At 51.2% G+C, this 15,721-nt stretch overlaps 1 protein-coding gene across 1 annotated transcript in view; it reads right to left on the reverse strand.

Moving 5' to 3' along the window:
* Positions 1 to 8,571, reverse strand: part of CABLES1 (Cdk5 and Abl enzyme substrate 1) — a 111,000-nt gene extending 102,429 nt beyond the window's left edge. The window contains 2 exon segments of the mRNA XM_034996036.1: positions 7,488 to 8,194; positions 8,196 to 8,571. Coding sequence (XP_034851927.1) covers positions 7,488 to 8,194; positions 8,196 to 8,351 — 863 coding nt within the window. The 5' untranslated portion in view covers positions 8,352 to 8,571.
* Positions 8,572 to 15,721: the final 7,150 nt, after the last annotated feature.

Here is a 15,721-nt window from a genome sequence, read left to right on the forward strand (position 1 = left end):
TATTGGGGGACTTTGAGGACCAAGGGGCCCCATAAAATTTTAAGCGGTTTTGCCAGTGTCTTGGGATCAAATTTCCCTACTAACCGTCCGGGAATGTGGGTTTTGCTCGGTTCTGTGGGTGCTCTACAGAGGGAGCTGCTCCACTTTGCTGAGAACCAGCCCCAGATGTTCACCAACCAGCCCCCAAGGGGCCAAGAACCAGAGTGGGGTCGGGGCTAGTATGCACAGATGCACCGGGAAGGAAGAAAAGTCAAGGCTGGGAGAGGATGCTCAGTGCCAAACAGGAGGGCTCTGCGGGGTGACAGGTCAGAAAAGAAGGGGCATCTGGTGGGAGGGGAGTGGGGACCCTTCCCACGGAGAAGCCTGGGGTGCCCTGTGGAAAGCCAGCCCAGCATGGACATGACGGGCAGCGAGGGGGGCGGGGGGTTGCAGTGGTTGCCAGAAGGTGGCCACACATGAAATACAAGGAATTTAAAACGGACAGGGTCAGACGTGGGTTTCGGAAAGTTCTACCAGCCAGGGGGAGAAGGAGTGGGTGGGCCCAAACAGGGGCCAGGAGCCTCCAGGAGGCAAGGAGGGTGAGGGCGGCCAGGGAGGGACCAGGGGCCAGGGCACCCCTCCGGGGTACGGCGCGCTGGGCTGGGGCAGGGGGTCGCATACGTCTCCTGTAAGGAGCCAGAGAATAACTAGCTTAGGCTTTGTGGACCATACGGTCTCCGCCACAACTACTCACCGCTGTTCTTGCCGCACAGGCAGCCAAAGACAATACAGAAATGAATGCCGTTTCCAGAAGACGTTATTTATCAACAGCCTGTGGGCCGCAGTCCGCCCACCCCGGAGTTGGGGGGAAGGGATACAGACGGAGAAGACACAGAGGGTCCAAATGGAAACACACCCAGGAAGGAGCAGTATTGTTCCCATTTCATGGATGAGAGCCTCGTCACAAAGGCCGCGGGGGCCACAGTTGGTGCCGGGAGGGCCAGGCTCGTGCTCGACCGTGCTGTGAGCTGCCGCAAGGCATCTGGCAAAGCAGCGGATGCATAAACACAGCAACGGAAGCCGGGCCATCTAGATGTGGCTGAGAAGAGTTCGGGAGGCAAGGCAGGCACCGGGCAGGGCCGGGCTCCTGGAGTCGCGGGAATCCTCGCCCACCCCCGACTGTCTGCTGGGCCCTCTGAGCCCACAGAGGTCCTCCCCCAATGCCAGAAAGGCAGAAACTGAAATAAGGCCCTTATGGTCATGTAGGCCACCCTGTGCCGGGTTCAGCTGAAGCCAGTTGAAGGAGCGTTTACGAGCCTGACTCAAACCACAGCGCAGGAAGACACAGACTCTGGAGCCAGACTACCTGCATTTTTATAATTTTTTTAAAGATTTTATTTATTTGAGAGAGAGAGCGCATGAAAGAGAGAGCTGAGCAGGGAGCCCGACGTGGGGCTCGATCCCAGGACCCGGGGATCATGACCTGAGCTGAAGGCAGACGCTTGACCGACTGAGCCACCCAGATGCCCCTAGACTACCTGCATTTGAACACAGCCCCCCATGGACTCCAGGGACTCTGCTTCAGAATGGGGGTGATGTGGTGGTGCGGTCTCAGGGCGGTTATAGATATGAACTTGCTTAATCCTCATAAAGTGCTTAGAATAATGCCTGGGACCTGTTTGGTAAATAAAAATACCGTGTCAAGGCACTGAGCCCGGTCCCACAGGGGAGGGGCTCAAAACAACACATTCACCTCTAAGCACTCATCACTGGAAACATTGGTCCATTTGTTATTTAGATCTCCCAACAGACAGGGACCCCCTTTTATGTCTCTATCTCCCATGACTAGCCCACTGGCACTTCACCAATGAGAGTCATCACGTTCAATGTTTGTTGAATAAATGACACATGGCAGTAAGTCCCCAAACTAGAATTTCCTCTACTACATACCCGACAGATAAAAGTACCTAAAGCCACCCTTTGCCCACTCTGTGGCCTTGGATTCCTGCCCCTCCATGTTTTTTAGGGGGCTGGAATCAATGTCTACAAAGTGCTTTGCAAAGCTGAAGGCCCCTGAGCAACACAGGAGGTCAGCACAGATCTCTTTCTCAATGGGGTGCCGTTGGTTGGGGGCTGACCAACTCCCGAGGCAGTGGCCTCCAGCTTGGATGGCCTCCTGAAGTGGCCAGTCCAGTTATGACAGCTTCACTGCCAGAGGGAACACAGCTGAAAGTGTTTGGAAAGTTCTCCCTTACACCAGGGGAAATCCACTCATTCCTTTATTCATCGGCACATGGCCCGCCAACTGGAGCCACATGGCCACCAACTCAATGTCACTTCTACATCCGATTCTAAGGGTAGGTTATCTACACGTCCTGAGCTAAACACGCCCCGTCCTCAGCAGCAGGCCCAGGATTGAGCCACTCAGAGCCCCAGGCCAGGAAGAGTGGCAACTCATCTATCCCAGCCCTTTAAGTCCATAAGGAAACTGAGGCCAAAGGTGGAAAGCGACCTGTCCAGGGTTACCAGGCCTGGCAGGGGCTGGCCCAGAATCCAGAGCTGCCAAGTGCTGACTGGCATCTCTGATTCACACCATGTCACCTCACCAGGCCTCACCTACCTTTCCTTCCCAGTGTGCTTTAAAGCCCACCTGCCCCAGGCCCCTCTCCCCACCTAACAGCTCTCCTTCCCATGGGAACAAGTCCATGCAAGCAGAGCCCCCGAGGCCAGCTGTGGGGACAGGGTACAGAGCCATGCTGTGGCTCCCCAACCCCCTTTCCAAAGGGCAAAAGGTCAGACTTTCTAGCTGCCCTTTCTGGGCACTTGCCAGCAGTGAGCAGGCTTCCGATTTATTTCCCCTTCTGAGTTCGCCCACCACATAACAGGCTTTGTGAGAGCAAAGGGGAGGGCAGCGGGTGAACCCCGGGCCACTGACCTCAGTCTCTGGCAGGGCACGGCCTCTGCCGAGTTTTGGGCAAGCATCCTGACCAGGGCGCTGGTCCCAGCTGCCTGGGACGGCAGCTTTGGCCTGTCATTCATGTTGCTGGAAAGATGGCTTAACAATAACCTGGGTTTGCATATTGCTGGAGGAGATCAAAGTTCTGTCCGGATTTCTAAAATCCAGACGGGTCAGGTGACTTACAACAGGAACATGGGGTGGTGACGTGCCTGAGGTCACAAAGCAAGGAGGTAACAAAGTTGAGGAAAAACGTCCATCTCCCTTCTCTTACTCTGGCTGTCAATCTCCTGGTCAGCCCACAAAACTTCTTTTTCTTTTCACTGAAGGCAGGGACTATGGATACAGCACCTGGACATTCACCCCAATAGGGGCAAGGCAGAGGGAGGGGTGGTTAGAAGCTCTAAAGCAGCCCGAGCTCTGCCCCAATGGGCTGACTGACCTTGAGTACATTACTTAACAACTCCGACCAAGTTTCTCAGAACAATCACAGTAGCCAGTAAAGCCTTCCTTCTCAAAAGGCTGCCCATTTGTATCCCGCTGTAGCTGTTAGAAATGCAGATTCGAGGCTCTCCCAGACCTGCATGATCAGAATTTTCCCATTCTTTCAAGGTCTAGGGGATTCTAAAGATATTTACATTTGAGAAGCCCGGATATAAAGCACTTGGAACATGCCCATGCAGAGGCAGCCCTCAGCCCTCAATTACATAAGCCCAATTCACACTGGACACAGGCCCCGGCTTCCTAGAGGAATCAGACCCAGAAAGGCTGATTGACTTGCACAGGGTCCCGGAGTGGCTGCAGGATTTGAATCCAAGACTTGGGAGTTCTTTTGCACCCATGGGCCCTCTTCCCATGTACGAACTAACTCTCCATCCATAAGGCACAATGCTAACGCAGGTGCTCTAAGAAGCAAAGCCCTCGTGTTTTGTTTTGTTTTGTTAATTAATTCCCTGGTCACCGTGCAGGGTCCTCAGTCAGGCCTGACGGCTCACACTGGTTCACCCGGGCTTGACTCTGTGCTTCTGGGTGGCTGCCTACGATTCAGAAGCTCAAGGAAGTGGAGCGGCCCAGGGCAACTGCCCCTGCTGCCGGGGATGAAATTTTTAAAGTGAAAGGAAGCCTTAAAACACACCTTATATATTTACACTCCCTTTCACCTATTAAGACCTTCGGCACGCAGCTGGCCCCGCCCAAGCACAGCACACAGCAAGGTGTCAAGCTAGAAGGCATCTTCTTGGCTTCCCACCTCTGACACCTAGCCAGAGAGCAAACCCCAGCATGTTGGCTTCCCAGGGCCGGAGCCCTGTCCATCAGTCTGGGAAGATGCCCAGGCCCACAGGACTGGGTTCCCCAGAGGCTCCAATGGAGACGTGAGCAGAAGCAGCCGGGGGCCCAAACAAAGGTTAAATGGGGGGAGGGGGGGATGACTCAAGAGTAGAGAATCACACCAGTATGACCGGCCTGCTGCATCCCAGACAAACATTTCCAGTCCACAGCTCCAAAATTGTTCTAGGGCCTACCACATGCAAGGCACAAGCACATAGTTGAGGGACGGAAGAAAAGATGGCAGCCTTGGGGGATGTCAAAGATCCGGGTTCCCATCTGGGCCAACACTGGTCTGTGAAACCACCTACCTACACACAGGGTGGCTGTGCAGATTCAACGAAATATAGGTCAAATGTCCAGCCCTGGGCACAGAAATGGTGCCTGGGCCTGGGCACAGAAATTTTCCTCTGTCGTTATTTCAAAGTCTGCAAGTCCGAGCAATGTCTGAGATTGGTTTTACAAGTGTCCAGACGGACATGACACACAAGAAAGCGTTTCACGGTTTCAGATCGAGAAATTCTGATTTTTATATATTCGTAACAAACCCAATATAGGATATCTCAAGTTCATTATAAAGGCAGATTTCAGGTTAATTATGGCAATGCCTTCCAAACTTTCATTTGTGTATGAATCACCTGGGGATCTTGTTAAAATGCGGATTTGCACTCAATCTGGAGTGGGACCGGAGAGTGTTCATTTCTAAGAACTCTGGTAAAGCTCAAGTTCCCAGAGCCCACACTTTTGAGCAGCAAGGTTCTATGGAATTCCTTAAATAGTAAGAGACACATCCAAGGAAGGTATAATTTGATTTAAAAAGGACATCCCAAGAGAACACCCATGAAGTAGTATATGGAACCACTCTGGCTAGCGGGGTTTCTTAAAGGGAGGCACACCAGGGAAAGCCAATGGCGTTTTCGTAAATTGCCCCTGGGCCCTATTCAAATGAGTTTGTACTCTACATCACACGGTTTACGCAGGTAAAAGTACTCGTTACTGGTCATAAAAGCAGCACTCTTCTGACAAAATTCTCGAAAGCAGTGTGGTGTCAGAAACAAAGCATCCTAGAGTATTTCAAGTTCATGACCGCTCCAACAGCTGTGGCCAAGCTAGGCTCTTCAAGGCCTTTTTAAATCCCTTTTTACCCATTTACCTCCTCTCTGTACATTAAATTTCATGCTGTTTCTGTTGACAGCTATAATAATAAAAAAAAATGCCTCTATCAAGTTGCCAGATATGGATAATCACTAAGTAGTAAGACGAATGTGACTGTCAGGAAGCATCTTCTATTGACTGACTCATCCTAACGTGCGTGCTGGGGGGTGGGGAGCCATAAAACATCCAAGGGGGTTCATATTTACGGGACTGGAGATTAAATTGTGGCTATTCTTTGGATCAGAAATACTAACACAGGGGCGCCTGGCTGGCTCAGTTGGTGGACCATGCAACTCTTGATCTCAGGGTTCTAAGTTCCAGCACCGTGTTGGGTGTAGAGAGGACTTAAAAATAAAATCTTAAAAGAAAAGAAAGAAAGAAAGAGATAGTAACACAGAAGATTTTCCATATCCCCTGAAATGAGATTCTTGGAGAAAAAGTGTGGGGTAATCTGACCCCCAGCTGCTTTTAGCACAGGAACACATCTGTCTACCGTGAGACATAGGCCAGCCTTGCACACTGGCTTAGAATAACATGTACATGTATTACAATTCCTGTCATGACCCTCTGGCCTGGCTGGGCTAACGCTCAAACTATAGTGTCATTATGAGCCAGTGCGTGATGTCAAGCAGTAACAGCGAGCTGCCCAGAAACTGCTGAGTATGCACCAATCGCCCAGAAAGGAAGGGATTCCCGTCCTGTGCACTTGCCCGCTGATGGGGAGATGCGTGCTCAGACAAGAAATGCCAGGGCCAGGCGGTCACCTGTGCCCAGCATCGCTAATTCATCCATGCAATCACAAGACTGCCTCCCTGTTCCACATCCCTCCCTGCAGCCCATGCGCAATCAACACCGTGAGGCTACACACCTAGGGAGGGTCATGATTTCACCCTTTGGGGAAGAAGGAGCAAATTTCTGGATGAGCCTGGCTTGTTTTTCCCCATCTGTCCGTTGGGGGAGGAAGTGAAGTTTTCCAATAGCCCACCTTCTTACTTAGGCCAGAAAAAAAATGCCTGAGCTTTCAAAAGAGCAGTACAGGAGAGAGGCTGTGACAGAAAATGTTCTCCTCTCTCATCTTGAGGCCTGCAAAATGTTTCCATTTCAAAAGGGGAAATCGGGCCCCCAGAGGTTAAAATAACTGAGCCAACCTGGAGCCCCTGCTATAACTTCATAGGGGACCTCATTAGCTAACAAGGGAGGATACTCCCTCCCAGGAAACAGGCCTCCATTTCTCCACGGCTCCCCAGGCAGGTTCTTCTCCAAACTCTGGTCCCACTGCCGACACAGTCCTAATTCCCACTGTCCTCTGAACATATGTTGACAAACTCCAGCTTTTTCCTTCACAATAAGCAAGTTTCCAACATTTCAGATTTTTGCTAAGATGCCTAAAACCTGCAGATGACTTAAGCTGGCAAATACAAGCTTGTAACTAACTCTAGCAAATTCATCTTGGAGAAAAAAAGTCCTCAAGCCCTATTTCCTCCCTGTCCCCAAACTCCAAGACCCGGTGCAAGGAAATGTAAGGATTTTCCATTTCTTAGGAAAGCAAAAGGAAAACACCAAGTTTTCCTGGGACACGGGACTACTTTGAGTGCAGGCAATAACTCCTCTCAGGAGGGATTCACCGCGCGTCTTCAAGAAGCTCAGGCTCACACGCGCCACTCAGCCACCAGCCGGACCCACCGCTGGACTTTGCGCCCCGCCAAGTCTTGCCTGGCGTGGGGAGAGCGCGCCTCTGGGTCTGGACGGGGTTTCTAGAAGTTCGTGATGCCCTCCTTGCAATGGGAGGTCTGGGTGCGGCTTTTTAATGGGCTCCCGCAACTCCCAACTCCGGACTCACAGCATGAGCGTGATGCTTCTGCTCTGCGAGTGCCGGGCTCACGCGCGCACCTGAGAACACACACTCCCCGGGGACTCTCCCTCTTTCGCGTGCCCTCGTGCTTTGGGATTTGGGCCAGAAGCCCAGGGATCCGGCAAGGCGCCGGAAGGTGGGAGCGACCAGTGTCCCGCAGCCAAGAGCCGGCCTGGAGGGACGTGGGGGTTAGGCGCGCGTCGCGTCCTGCATACTCACCGGGACCTCTGCAACTGTTCCAAGGCGCTGGTGCTGGCCCCCTGGCCCGGCTGCTCCAGGGAGCAGTAGTTCTGCGAAGTCTGCCTGGAGAAGGCGATGGGCAGGATTCCCTGAGTGAACGAGTTGAGGCGACCCCGACTGCCGCTCCCACTCGCGGGGGTCCCGGAGCCCAGAAAGGCGGCCGTCGGCACCTGCACGCTGGAAAAGGCATCGTCCTCCTCCAACTCCTCCTGCCCGGCGTTCCCGGGCCGGTCGGGCAGCTGCGGCGGAGCGCAGGAGGCGAGAGGCGCCGGCCGGGGCGGCTGTAACTGCTCCCCCGACGCCCGGCCCGCGCCCAGGGGGCTCACGAAGCCCCGGGCAGCCCCGGCCCCGAGCCCCGCAGCGTGGCCGCCGGGGACCAGGGGCTGCAGCGGCGAGGGCTGCGGGAGGCAGGGGCCCCATCCAGCTGCTACCGCCGCCGCCGTGCCCGCCGCGGCGAGCGCGTTGCAGCCGCCCCGCTCGGCGGCGGCGAGCAGGCTGAGCCGAGTCCTCGCGCCGCAGGCGCTGCCGGCGCCCGGCTTGGCCGCGCCGCTCTCCTCGCCGCCGCCGCCCCACTCCTCGTCCTGCAGCGGCGGCCGTCCGTCCAGCGAGATGTTGGTGAGGAAGGAGAGGGCAGCCTGGCGGCGCCGTGGGTCCATGCGCGGCTTCCGGGGGGGCTCGGGCGGCGGCGGCCGGCCGGGCCGGCGCGGCGGCCGCGGGCTGGGGCTGCGGCGGCGGCGGCGGCTGCGATCCGCGGGTGGCCGCGGCGTCGGTGCCGGCGCGGCTGCTGCTCCTGCAGGCGGCCGTGCCGGCGGTGGCGGCCGTGGTGGCGGCAGTCGCCGCCATTGTGTCCGTCTGCGGCGGTATTTCCGCGATGCCCGGAGAAGCGAGCGGCGCCCGAGTGCTAAGCGGCGAGCGCGAGCGCCGGTGACCCCGGCTGGGCAGGGCGCGGGGCGCGGGCGGCGTGCGCGGCGGCCCGGCCCCCCCGCGGGCGGGCCATGCTCGCCCCTCGGTGCTGCGGCTGGGGACGCCGCCGCCCCGGCCCACGCGCGCGGCTAGCTGGCTAGCTGGCTCGCTGGCCGGCCGGCGGCCGATCGCCTGGTCCCGGGCCCTCCCCGCCCCGGCGGTCTCCGGCCGCCCGGCCCCGGAGTCCGTATTTATAGGTGCGCGCGCCCTGCGCTCGCGCTCCGAAGCGCTCTTTGCAATAACACAGTATCACGTGTGAGGAATGAAACCTGGGAGGAAAACAAAGCCGCAGGCGGCGGCCGCGGAGGCAGGCGGCGGGAGGCGAGGGGCCGGAGGAGGAGGAAGAGGAGGAGGAAGGCAAAGCCGAGCGGGTGGCGGGGCGGGGGATCTGCCGGCGGTCCAGGTAGCCCGAGCTTCCTGCGGGGAATTGGTGGCTCCCAGGGCGCGCGGGAGCCAGCTAAGGGAGGCGAGCACGTTTCGCCGCCGCGCCCGCACTGGGAATTGGGGGTGCGAGCTGAACCCCGCAGTCGCGGTTTGAGGATGTGGTCCCGGGAGAGTTGTGGGTCTGCAGGATGGTTACTCGGAGGGACGCTGAGATTTGGCCTACGAGCTTGTTAACTGGACCCCGCGCAGCCGTTGGGCCCTGAGAAATAGGTCCTTATTTATAGTCACACGGGCAGGTCCACAACCCCTCACGTGGATAGTCCCACCTTAAAGCTGTCGCTTAACCACTAAGTTTGTGTCTCATTCATTCGCAGGCCGAGGTGCAGCCCCTGAGATAAATGTACACCCTCGGTGCGTAAGAGCCCAGGCTCATTTGAACATCTTCTGTATGGGCCGACTAATTTATACATCCCCATTTGATGGCGCTGTCACTTTTCATCTCTCTCTTAGCAAAGGCCAACGTCAATTTTTACTCTGTGAAGACCGAAATAAGCTATGATGGCCTCACACCCTTTTCCCCTGCACATTTCGTGGATTATGATCTCTTTTTATCCCGTATAAACTGGGAACAATTGGATGGTTACTTTCTGTCATTTATTTCATAAACATCCGTTTGGCACCTACCATGTCTTCTCTTAAGATGGGGTACCTGCCCAAGGATTCGATGACTGTTCCAGAGCAGCAACTCTGGACCTGGGAGGAGTCATGGAATGCTGTACGTCGGGGCCCTAGCCCCAACAAATGCCTGTGTTGGCTGAGGGGGGTGGGAGGCCAGGGGGCCCCCGGAACCATCTGAAAAAATGTGTACCGGTTTCCCTGTGCAGTTTGGGTGACTTACCAAATGTAGTAAGGAACAATTGTCACACTTTATTAAGCTCTGCGACAGCTAAGACACCTCTCTACACTTTTCTGAAGGAGAAGCAGTGTGTTTAAGATCAAGGGATTAATTTAATTAAAGGTTTAAATTTAGCCCTGGAACTAATGGGTAACTCTACATTGAAATTCCACTCCACTTCAAGTTCAGGAAAGTAAATTGAGTAATGTGGAGCAAATACACCAGAGATGTGCAGCCAACCTGGAGTGTATGAGATATGGGTGAGTTTCAGGTTACATTTGCTTAGGACAAACATGGCACATGGCCCTTTGCATGAACAACTGTTCATATTTTATGCCATTTTTAGGCCTTTTGAAAAAGTAGAGAATGGGATCTGTTTATAGCAGCCTTACAGCGGCTAAGTCAAAGCTTGGTGACCAACTCTGTGAAATTTCATTAGGAGTTTAATTATTTTGTTTAACTAACTACCTTGAAACTTCCAAGTGGCTTTATTACAATTAACTGAATTTGCATGACCACTGGCCTGGTTGTGCCTGCAGGCAGTGTTAAATGAAAGACACCAACTCTGTTCACGGTAACGATTTTTTATTACAAAAATGACTAACGGTAATTGCACAACATTTAGAGAATAAGGTAAGTAAAGAGAAGTTTTAATAAAAAAGCATCACTAACAATCTCATCTGCTATGCAGATAACTGTTAAACTTTTTATTTCTGTCCTGTATTTTTAAACAAGTGAAAGTACGCTGTTCATGTCTCTTGATTTTTGTTTGTTGTGTTGCGGTCATCTTTTCATTTAGAATATTCTTTTATGGGATCATTTTAATGGCTGCGTAGTGTTCAAGTCAGTGGAGAGATTATAATTATTAAGCCTGTACCCTATATTGAACATTTAGGTTGTTTCCACCTTTGCTGTTATAAAGAGAGTGGTGATGACTTCCTTTGTTTTTCTACATCTTGCTACCGTCCAGTATCTTCTTAGTTAGACAGATGCTGGGGCAAATGCAGTATCATGTTTCTAAGGTTTCCCATCCAAATAGGTTGGTGCAGTTTGTTCCTTTATACTCTTGCCAGCAATGTCAATTTTTCCATCAATCTTCATTTCTTTGTCCATCTGATATAACTCTTTGTCTATTTCAGGTGGCAAACATGCAGACTAATTTCAAATATTTATTAAAGCATCAACCAAGAATCAGTATCTTTTTTTTTTTTTTTTTAGATTTTCTTTATTTATTTACAGAGAGAGACACAGCAAGAGAGGGAACACAAGCAGGGGGAGTGGGAGAGGGAGAAGCAGGCTTCCCGCTGAGCAGGGAGCCAGATGCGGGGCTCGATCCCAGGACCCCGGGATCATGACCCGAGCCGAAGGCAGACGCTTAACAACTGAGCCACCCAGGCACCCCAAGAACCAGTATCTTATTTAACCTCCACACTGTTCCTGTGATCAATTCTCTTATAGGGATCATGAGGGGTATGGTTTATTGTTCACCTACTGTGTGTTGGCCACAGAATATTTCTATTTCCAATCCTTTGCACTCTGCAAGGAGGGGTGGTGGTGTGTTATTATCAGTATTTTACAGACAAGGCTCAGAAAAATTAAATTATTTGCCCAATGACATCTAGCTCGTTAACTGGGCCAGTACACAAACCTGTCATAGTCTTAAGACCCATACGTGGTCCTGCGCCCTCTGCTGGTGAGGACGTTTTATGCGGCGGTCCATCTCCAGATTTAATCTTATATTTGTACTTAGAGTCAACTTATCATGGAAATAGGACAAACTTGGAAGGAAGAGTTTCAAGAGCAAATCTCTTCACCTCTCCAAGCCAATTTCCTCCGCAGGTTATTCTGAGGTACAAATGAGACTGTCTGAGAAGCATTTTATAAACCTTAAAGTACCTTTAAAAATGTCAGTTGTTACTTGTATCAGCCCAATCTACCTACTCCCTGAATTATTCCAAATTCACTTATTTTTCACCTATGGAATCACTAATTAAATATTACTGAGGAACTTCTACGTACATAGCACCACCTTGCTACAAAAAGAAAAAAGAAGTGTGGCTCTTTGCCCTTGTGCCCTCTATAGTGAAAATAGTGGGAAGCAAAGCCAAAGCTCAGGACACGTTTAAATCAAAATGCGAGGCAGACTCTGATCAACTGATCAAATGAGCAATCAGACTGGAACTGTGAATGTTATCAAAAGGACCTTTATATTTGAGGTGAGGTCTGTGGGGGAGGCCTCAGCCAAGAGCCAGAATTTCTACTGACCTGGGTGCTTAAGAGGGAAGGGGGAGGACACTTCAGGAAGAGGATGTTCTGCATACAAATTCCTCATGGATTGCAGGCCTAGAAAGAATTTGAAATGTAATTCTTGGTCTGCAGAGGTTTTTGTGTTTTGGGGGGTCTTCCCGCCCATTTACTTTAATATTGCCCCTTACGAGTACGCATTCTAAAAACTTTTTTTTTTTTAAGATTTTACTTATTTATTGGACAGAGAGAGATAGAGAGCCAGAACACAAGCAGGGGGAATGGGAGAGGGAGAAACAGGCTTCCCACAGAGCAGGGAGCCGGACGTGGGGCTCAACTCCAGGACCCTGGGATCATGACCTGAGCTGAAGGCAGACGCTTAAGGACTGAGCCCCCCAGGTGCCCCATTCTAAAAATTTTTTTTGCATGCATCAATAGTTTTGATTGACACGTACAGGAGTCAGTTAAAGAAAGAAAAAGAACCTACAGGTAATCACTGACCTTTTAAAAAAAGTAATTCTGCAGAACTTCTTGTCTGAAAATTAGCTTAGAGATGACGGTGGATGCCACTCATAACAAAAGCCATCAGACTCTGTGGTTCTGCTGCCTGCTTAAGAGCTTACACACTTGTAATCTTTGGGGGCTCAAGCTTGGGAAAATGAAAAACTTTTTGCCTTGGTTGCCTTGGTAGGTTTCGTAATATTTTATTTTGCAGAGTTCTGAGGATTAGTGATATTATAAATTATGTAACTAGCAGAGTATCTCAAATAGGCAGCTGTTATTAGAAAAATGCAAAATGTAGAAGGTGCACACAACAAAGCCTGGGATATTTTCGGTTCCAGGTTTTTGTAATTTGCACTAGCTCTGCCAGGAGGGAGGTGGGACCACGAGAAACTTCAGATGCCGGCTCTGGTTCAGATCACATTATTTTACTGCATGTTCCATAAAAGCACGGCCAGCACTCAAACCAGGCCAGTAGGTCTGAAGTACAGGCAGAGTACCTGCGAGAGACCTGCTGCTGCTTGCCTTCATCAAATGCAAGTTAGATCGCCAAGACTTGAAACGGAGAATGCCCAAGACGTGGTCCTCAACACCCCAGCTCTTCTCCCTGAAATTCACCTTCCCCGTGGGGACTTCTGATCATTTCTCTGAGCCAGGGAGAAGGGCAAGGACATGAGGGGTGTCATTGTTTTCCCTTTACAATTCGGCGCAGATACTTTAATTTCCTTCCTTATTTCTCTAGGCCATCTGAGACCAGATGGAACACCTAAGTGAGACTTAACTAGAAGCTCAGGGATACTGGGTGCCTGGGTGGCTCAGTTGGTTAAGCGACTGCCTTCGGCTCAGGTCATGATCCTGGAGTCCCGGGATCGAGTCCCGCATCGGGCTCCCTGCTCGACAGGGAGTCTGCTTCTTCCTCTGACCCTCCCCCCCTCATGTGCTCTCTCTCATTCTCTCTCTCTCAAATAAATAAATAAAATCTTTAAAAAAAAAAAAAAGAAGAAGAAGCTCAGGGATACTGAATGCAGAACTAAGTCAGTGAGGACCCTAGAGCCATGTAGAGCAGCTAACAAAATGTGACTTACTCATAGTCCTCATCCCAGTATTTCCTAAACGCCAATCCAGTGCTAGGTTCTGGGTTAGGTTCTGTGAGTACCAAGGAGAACAGGATGTGATCTTGTCCTGGAGCCCGCAAGTGAATGGCAGAGGAAGCCACATCCATATTGTCACCCAGAATACATCAAGAATTTAAAAGAAAGAGCTGTATGCACAGCGTTCAACTAAACCCCAGCATACCTCCTAGAGCAGAGGTTATTTCAGCCTTTGCCCTTAGCACCACCCACCTCAGACACCCCCCTCTTCCTACACAGGAGACACACAGGGGAGATGCGTTCCTGCTCCTCGGTTGCCGTAGTGCGATCCTCCAAGTCTCCTCGTCCTGCCTGAGGTCCTGCCCTTCCCTCAGTGCTTGGTACCTGCAGCCCAACACCTAGGCCCACATAGGAACACTTTGCCTCCAGACCCTTCACACTATGTGGAGGAAAGAGAGAGAATGATATTTTACAACAGTCCCTGCCTAGGATGAGGTAGGGCCTCCAGGCTCTTAAAACGTGTATGAGAAGCTGAGAGACACAGGTGATGGGGCTCGTCCGTGGAGCGTATGAACAGTCACGTAAGCCTGTGTTACTAATTTATTAAGGACAATAGTTTAAGCCAAGAATGGATTTAGATGCCTCATTAATCTGGGAAGACGTGTTTCAGTAAAACCGTTCCTCATCTCTGCAGTGTTTTTAGAGTAGATATCCAAAGACAACAGTGCAAATGCTTCTTTTACTCTTCAAATTCCTCTGATCCGTCGGAAATCTCCATTGGATGCAGCCCAGCCAACTGTGAGGGAGAAGGCATAGACATCTAGGGTGAAGTGGCCTGTCCCACAAGCCCACCATGAGAAGGGCACAGCCAAGGGACACAGGCTTGAGTTTGTAGATCCCAACTCTCTCACTGACCCCGTGACCCCTGGGCCTCAGCTCCTCCATCTCAAGGTTGAAGCAAGTCCTATCTACCTTGAATGGTTATTGTGCAGATTAGAACCAGGGCATGTGTAAAACATCTCCCAAGTGTCCAGCACATAGTGGGTGATCATGAGTGGTGGCTGTTGTCATTATACAAGGAACACCTGAGAAGCACACTGTTGAGCAAGTGGGTAGAGGACATGGTAGAAACCTGGAGTCAGACTGCGTTAGGAAAATACATTGCAGATGCTTCCATGAGATGTCCTCAGTCTTCCAGAAGGGCATTGTTCATGCCCATAATGCCACCCATCATCCCACTGCGGAATTTTTTTTTTTTAAGATTTTATTTATTTATTTGACAGAGAGAGACACAGCGAGAGAGGGAATACAAGCATGGGGAGTGGGAGACAGAGAAGCCACCCAGGTGCCCCTGCAATGAATATTTTTGTGCATAAATTTTTTACCTTGTTTCTCAATAACTTCTTAGGATTATTAAATAACTACATTTCTGGGGCACCTGACTAGCTTAGTTGGTATAACATGCAACTCTTCACCTCAGGGTCCTAAGTTCAAGCCCCACATTAGGTATGGAGCCTACTTAAAAAAAAAAAAAGAAAGAAAGAAAGAAAACAAAAAACAACAACTATGTTTTTGGAGTGCTTACCATGTGCCAAGCATTTACTGCACTGTTTTGTTTTTTATGATTTTAGGGGCGCCTGGATGGCTCAGTCAGTTAAGCATCTGCCTTCAGCTCAGGTCATGATCTGGGAGTCCCAGGATCGAGCCCCACGTTGGGCTCCCTGCTTGGCAGGGAGTCTGCTTCTCCCTCTCCCTCTAACCCTCTCCCCTGCTCATGCTCTCTCTCTCCTTCTCAAATAAATAAAATCTTTTAAAAAAATAAATAAAGATTTTATTTATTTATTAGAGAGAGAGAACATGATTGGGGTGAGGGGCAGAGGAAGAAGCAAAATCCCCACTGAGCGGGGGAGTGCTGGGCTCGATCCCAGGACTCTGGGATCATGACCTGAGCTGAAGGCAGATGCTTAACCGACTGAGCCACCCGGGCAACCCCAGCATTTACTGCACTGTTAAATGCACCAAATCTTTATAACAATACTATAAAGTAGATATTATTCCCATTTCACAGATGACAGCACTGAAGCACATCAGTTACATGCTCTATATGCTCAAAGCCATGATAGTGGGGCCAAAAC

Source organism: Mirounga leonina, unplaced genomic scaffold (genome assembly GCF_011800145.1).
Source record: "Mirounga leonina isolate KUSES-001 unplaced genomic scaffold, KU_Mleo_1.0 Mir_93, whole genome shotgun sequence".
Lineage (NCBI taxonomy): Eukaryota > Metazoa > Chordata > Mammalia > Carnivora > Phocidae > Mirounga > Mirounga leonina.